This window comes from Salmo trutta, chromosome 14, assembly GCF_901001165.1.
Source record: "Salmo trutta chromosome 14, fSalTru1.1, whole genome shotgun sequence".
Taxonomy (NCBI): Eukaryota; Metazoa; Chordata; class Actinopteri; order Salmoniformes; family Salmonidae; genus Salmo; species Salmo trutta.
This window is the reverse complement of record NC_042970.1, coordinates 38,747,003-38,753,002: the sequence shown is the minus strand read 5'-3', so window position 1 is coordinate 38,753,002 and position 6,000 is coordinate 38,747,003. Positions and strand designations below refer to the sequence as shown.

At 43.7% G+C, this 6,000-nt stretch overlaps 1 protein-coding gene across 2 annotated transcripts in view; it reads left to right on the top strand.

The window, feature by feature from the left end:
• Window positions 1-1,255: 1,255 nt before the first annotated feature.
• The window catches only part of LOC115208042 (paxillin), a 28,422-nt gene continuing 23,677 nt past the window's right edge, over window positions 1,256-6,000 (top strand). The window contains exons 1-6 of one of the 2 annotated variants that reach the window (XM_029775766.1): window positions 1,256-1,524; window positions 2,930-3,120; window positions 3,454-3,509; window positions 3,619-3,749; window positions 3,936-4,131; window positions 4,780-4,918. In XM_029775766.1, coding sequence (XP_029631626.1) covers window positions 1,260-1,524; window positions 2,930-3,120; window positions 3,454-3,509; window positions 3,619-3,749; window positions 3,936-4,131; window positions 4,780-4,918 — 978 coding nt within the window. In that variant the 5' untranslated portion in view covers window positions 1,256-1,259. The remainder of the gene's footprint in view (window positions 1,525-2,929; window positions 3,121-3,453; window positions 3,510-3,618; window positions 3,750-3,935; window positions 4,132-4,779; window positions 4,919-6,000) is intronic. The other variant, XM_029775767.1, reaches the window with a different exon arrangement.

Genomic DNA, 6,000 nt, shown 5'->3' with positions numbered 1-6,000 from the left:
GAAAGACTCAACTGTAATTCCTGCCAAAGGTGATTCTAACATTTATTGACTCAGGGGTGTGAATACTTATGTAAATTAGATATTTCTGAATTTCATTTTAAATACATTTGCGAAAAACTCTAAAAACATGTTTACACTTTGTCATTGTGGGGTATTGTGTGTAGTTGGGTAAGATTGTATATTGTTTTCTTCTCCATTTTGAATTCAAGCTTTAACACAACTAAATGTGGAATAAGTCAAGGGATATGAGTACTTTCTGAAGGCAGTGTATATTGTTTCATTCTGAGTGATATTTGAGTTTGGATATTGTAACAGAGCCATGTGAATGGCTGGCTATAAGCTGTGTTATGGCATGTTCCCCCTCAATCCTTTGGCAGGGAGGACTGACAGGGCTTTTTGTAGGCCTCCACACAAATGCTAATGTCTACAGCAATAAAAATTTAAAAAAACTGCCTCCGTATTGCACAACCTGGTGCAATCAGTTTTCTTCATGATCTGAGCCCTCAGAACTACCAGAAATAATAACTGGAGGCTGGCCTTGTCCTAAAGACTGTCCCTCTTCCACTTCTTTGCTGGCAGGTGTACTAGCACACAACCTTTCACACAAAAACCTTCAGAAACCCCTTTTACTTGAAATCAAACGGTAATGGATCTTTGAGCGTTTTCGTTGTCCAGCAAGAAGCCTGACTCTCGATGCTGAGGTTTGCGACTTTTCTCTCACTTCCCTCTGGGCAGTTGGTTTGTTGTTGGCAGTTGGTTTGTTGTTAGACTATCTCCCCTGAGAGGGAGTATCTGGCTGTAGTTCAATAAACACCCGGCTCTACTATATCCAGCATCAAATCCTCTGGAATGTCTACACTGTCTCAGAGTTGGTGAGCAAACCCTTCTGCTTCGGAAACCCTGTCATCATCTGGCATGCTAATGACATTAACTCCAGCCAAAGTGGATCTGTTCAGTAGCGATCACCACTGTCTGTCTTTGGCATCCATGATTCCTTGGGCCATGGGACACGCTCTGTCTGTCTCAGCCTCTCCGTACTGATGAGGGAGTGTGTTGTTTTTTTATGAATTGGTCACTAAAGTCAAGTGCATCTGGACTGAACCTTGAGACCGACAGAACAAGAGACACAACATGTCTTCCATCATCGTTTTTCCCAGGCTTTGGTGTGATAAGTTGTCGAGTTCGCTCTACTTGCCTAGTTAGCCGACCGTTCTCTGCGGCAGCCGTGTGAGTGATAACAAACTCTTACCTCAGCCTTCATGGAGCCAAGAACACTGAAACGTCAAACTTGCATAGCTAGGAGTAAACCTAATCCTCCCGCTGCTACCAAAGTGACGCCTCCCCTCTTCCCTCCCTCCTCCCCTCCCGTCTCAGTCTCTCATTACCAGTCTCTGGTGCTAGTTAAGGGTAGCAGTTCCTGCCTGTCAGCCAGTGTGTTTGGGTTGCGTTCTTCTTCCCAGTCTTCCTTTGCATTCCTGTCTTCGTCCTTCCGGGGTGTGTATGTGCTAGTCTTTATCGCCTCAGGTATGTCGTTTCCACTGATGTGAGTCTCATGGTTTTCTTTTATTTCTCACCTTTTGTCGGCATCAGTTTTCAGCGCGTAATGTTTCAGTCATCTTATCAGTTGTTTGGTTCAGTGTGGCAGTGTATTGTTGACTTCTTCAAGTTTAGGTGCATATCGTTCACAGTTCATTTATGGATGTGCTTTTGTTTGTTTTTCTGTTTTAATGTCCTGACTGAAGCAGAGTCTATTTAAGACAGTAGGGTAAGTATTATTAGTGAAGAAGGGGGATTGCATTGCACACAGTTTCACACACTTGTGATATCAGAGGCATCGATTTAAGATCTTAAGAGAAGTGATCTCCGTGTAGGGACATGGGTGTGTAACAGTAGAGGTGGCTTACAGAGTGAGTGTGGATGATGTCGTCTTCCTCAAGTTCTCTTCAATGCCCACAAACTGTCTGGGAGGCTAATTGGCTTGCCCTTTTGTTACCTCCAATATAATGGCTGCATTTAGAGGGGAGCTGGGAATGTGTGGTGTTGAATCCCAAATTGGGGTTGGTCCATGTTTCCAAGGCATTGAACGGACATGATCTAGATGAACCAATCAAAGGTGGAAAGCAACAATTGGTTGGCCGTGAATACAACCTGGGCAGTAGGCTTACTCCTTAGATTAAGGTATACTTAAAATGATTCACGAAATGTTTATAAGTAGTATATAAACAGTTTATTAATAGTTTGTTTAAAGGGTGCCTTAATGTAACGTGTTACCGTAAATCCTTAATAAAGTCAACATTTTAATGTTAAGTTACCAAAGCTTTCACGTGTCGCCACTGTTCACTTCACACTCTATTCTTGGCAGTGGAACTCGGAGCAGCAGAGTGAGGGAAGCAGTGTAAGTGTACTACAGCAGGGTAAATGAGTAACCAAAGGAGTGGTGCTGAGTGGTGACATAGTCCAGATGATTCAGTGAAGTGGATTACTTACTAGTCTGCTGCAACGTCTGAATGTTATTCCCATCTGGCTGTGTTTGGACACGTTGGGAAAGAGTCTGGACCTCACACTGTCTGGTGTACTTACTGATGACCAGGAGGATGATGATGAATGGTCAAAGGTCATAACTCGGCTTTGCAGTTGAGAAAATAAACTTCCACAACAATAAAGTTTGAAACTTCAGTAGATTAGTGGTTTACTGTCCTGCACAACATTGTGGTACATTAGATGATGGGAGATCTAGGGACAGGATAGCCTACATTTTAAAATGAAACCTCTCCTTGAGAGATGCAATCAAACAAGCAAAGGGGATTTCCCTATGTTGAGTGTTGTCAATCATGTCAGTGATTTTTCTGTTTACACCAGGTCAACTGTTGGTTTTAAGATTTGCCACTTGCTGCGTTTAAAAAATGGATCTTACTCTCTATGTTCCTAGATGCTTTGCTGGCGGACTTGGAGTCGACAACCTCCCACATCTCCAAGCGGCCGGTGTTTCTGCCGGACGAGACGCCCTACTCTTTCCCCACGGGAGGACCGGCCTCGCCCCCTGTACCCCAACCTCCCTCTGCTGAGGCCCTGAACGGAACCGCGCTCGACCCCCTAGAATCCACCCGCTCATCCACACAGGTACATACTCATTTACGCCTTTATGTGCCCATACAGTACATACCCAAAAGGCAGGTGTGGTGCAGGCTTTTGTTCAAGTAAGTTACATACCTGATTCAACTAATAAAGTATTGGTGAAGACTATGAATGGATGATCAAAAGCCTGTACCCACATGACCCTTTGAGGGTAAAGTTTAACACCCCTGACATACACTCATTTACCACATGACCCATCTAGACCACTCACATACTGCACTTCTAAATGTGTGTCTTAACTCTATTTCTTGAACTGCATTGTTGGTTAAGGGCTTGTATGTAAGCAATACATTTTGATTTGTACCTACCCTTTCTTAGTCCTACAGCAGTAGCTCCCCCCCCTTACCCCAAAGTGAAGACGACCACGTCTACAGGTAATAATGCTAATAATAACGATACACTTTTGGTTGTGTAGTGTCGCAAGACAAAATGAACATCAGATGTCTGTTACTGATGTTTGTGTCTCTCTGTTGGTTTCTGCAGCTTCCCCAACAAGCAAAAGAGTGCAGAGGCTGCCATGAGTTCCTTCCTGGGCAGCAACTTGTCGGAGTTGGACCGGCTGCTTCTGGAGCTCAACGCTGTGCAACATAACACGCCCTCCTTCCCGACTGAGGGTACGCTATACCATTATGTCTGCATTCCAAATGGCACCCTATTCCCTAAATAGTGCACTGCTTTTGACCAGGGCTCACGGGCCCAAAACCCTTTTTGGTACATAAAGCATTTAGCAGGCACTTTGTGTTGTTGAAACTAAGGGAAAACTGTATGTAAAGATGTATTTTTCTCCATCTGTGTTGCAGAGGAGACAGCCCCGCCCCTCCCCTCTAGCAGCACCACCCACTATGTGCAGGAGAACGGGATTTCGGGGGCCGGCAAGGTGCCTCCCCCCACCATGGAGAAGCCCAAGCGCAGTGTGGCCACCAGGGTCATTGAAGACGTGCGCCCCAGCGTTGAGAGCCTTCTGGACGAGCTAGAAAGTTCTGTGCCCTCCCCCATGTAAGGATTAAGCGTCCGCATACTTCCCAGTTCGAGCATATATTATGGAGACATTTTGTGACATTTTTGTTCATTTTGGTCTTCGGCAATGGTTTTTCCATCTGTTCGTGGACACACACAAAAACGTCACAAAATGTCATCAAAATGATTAATTAATTAATCAGCAGTAGGGATTCTTTAACTAAGTTTTTATCATTTCACTTGAGAAATATTGCACCAACCTTCTTAGACGTAAAATTGCACAACTAAGATCTCCTTGACAAAAATGTCAGAATTAATGACAGATTTCTTGAGTTGTTAGATTAATTCTGACTATTTTGAGGAAGTGTATACTGGCTGCGTCATCTCAAGATGGATAAATTGTACTATTGCCGCTTTTTTCTTGATTTTAAGATAATATGCGAGCATACTCGTTCGGTTCGACTAGGTGCCAGCCTAACCGAAGCATGCGGAAGGCTTTAGAGCTGGTCAAAAACGTTCCTATCCCCAGAAATGGGGGACAATTGACAGCAAAGCAGTGACACTGCACCTCAAGTTCCGGAAAACCGTTTCATCTTACACCCTGATTGTGCTATTCTCCTGTGTGTTTCTCATGTTTGACTGTGGTCATTTATGGCCTAATGTTTGTTGTTTTTATTTGATTTCTAGCCCCACCCCCTTGGCGGAGTTTACGGAGGGGGAGGAGGAGACGCCCTCCCAGCTGCAGGCCAGAATCTCTGCCTCCTCCGCCACGCGGGAGCTCGACGAGCTCATGGCCTCGCTGTCCGACTTCAAAGTCCAGAGCAATGTAAGTTTTACAGAAATATAATTTTTACCAGGATGTGTCTATATGTGTATGTATATACAGTACCAGTCAAAAGTTTGGACACACCTACTCATTCAAAGGTTTTTCTTTATTTTTACTATTTTCTACATTGTAGAATAATAGTGAAGACATCAAAACTATGAAAATAACACACATGGAATCATGTAGTAACCAAAAAAGTGTTAAACGAATCAAAATATATTTTAGATTCTTCAAAGTAGCCACCCTTTGCCTTGATGACAGCTTTGCACACTTTTGTCATTCTCTCAACCAGCTTCACCTGGAATACTTTTCCAAGAGTCTTAAAGGAGTTCCCACATGTGCTGAGCACTTGTTGGCTACTCTGCGTCTCACAAAGACATGGCGGTTGGAACCAAAAATCTCAAATTTGGACTCATCAGACCAAAATACAGATTTCCACTGGTCTAATGTACATTGCTCCTTTTTCTTGGCCCAAGCAAGTCTCTTCTTATTATTGGTGTCCTTTAGTAGTGGTTTCTTAGCAGGAATTTGACCATGAAGGCCTCGTTTCACCATGAAGGTCTCCTCTGAACAGTTGATGTTGAGATGTGTCTGTTACTTGAACACTGTGAAGCATTTATTTGGGCCGCAATTTCAAATCAAATCAAAGTTTATTTGTCACGTGCGCCGAATACAACAGGTGTAGACCTTACAGTGAAATGCTTACTTACAGGCTCTAGCCAATAGTGCAAAGGTGTTAGGTGAACAATAGGTAAGTAAAGAAATAAAACAACAGTAAAAAGACAGGCTATAGTAGCGAGGCTATAGTAGCGAGGCTATAAAAGTAGCGAGGCTACATACAGACACCGGTTAGTCAGGCTGATTGAGGTAGTATGTACATGTAGATATGGTGAAAGTGACTATGCATATATGATGAACAGAGTAGCAGTAGCGTAAAAGAGGGGTTGGCGGGTGGTGTGTGGCAGGACACAATGCAGATAGCCTGGTTAGCCAATGTGCGGGAGCGCTGGTTGGTCGGCCCAATTGAGGTAGTATGTACATGAATGTATAGTTAAAGTGACTATGCACATGATAAACAGAGA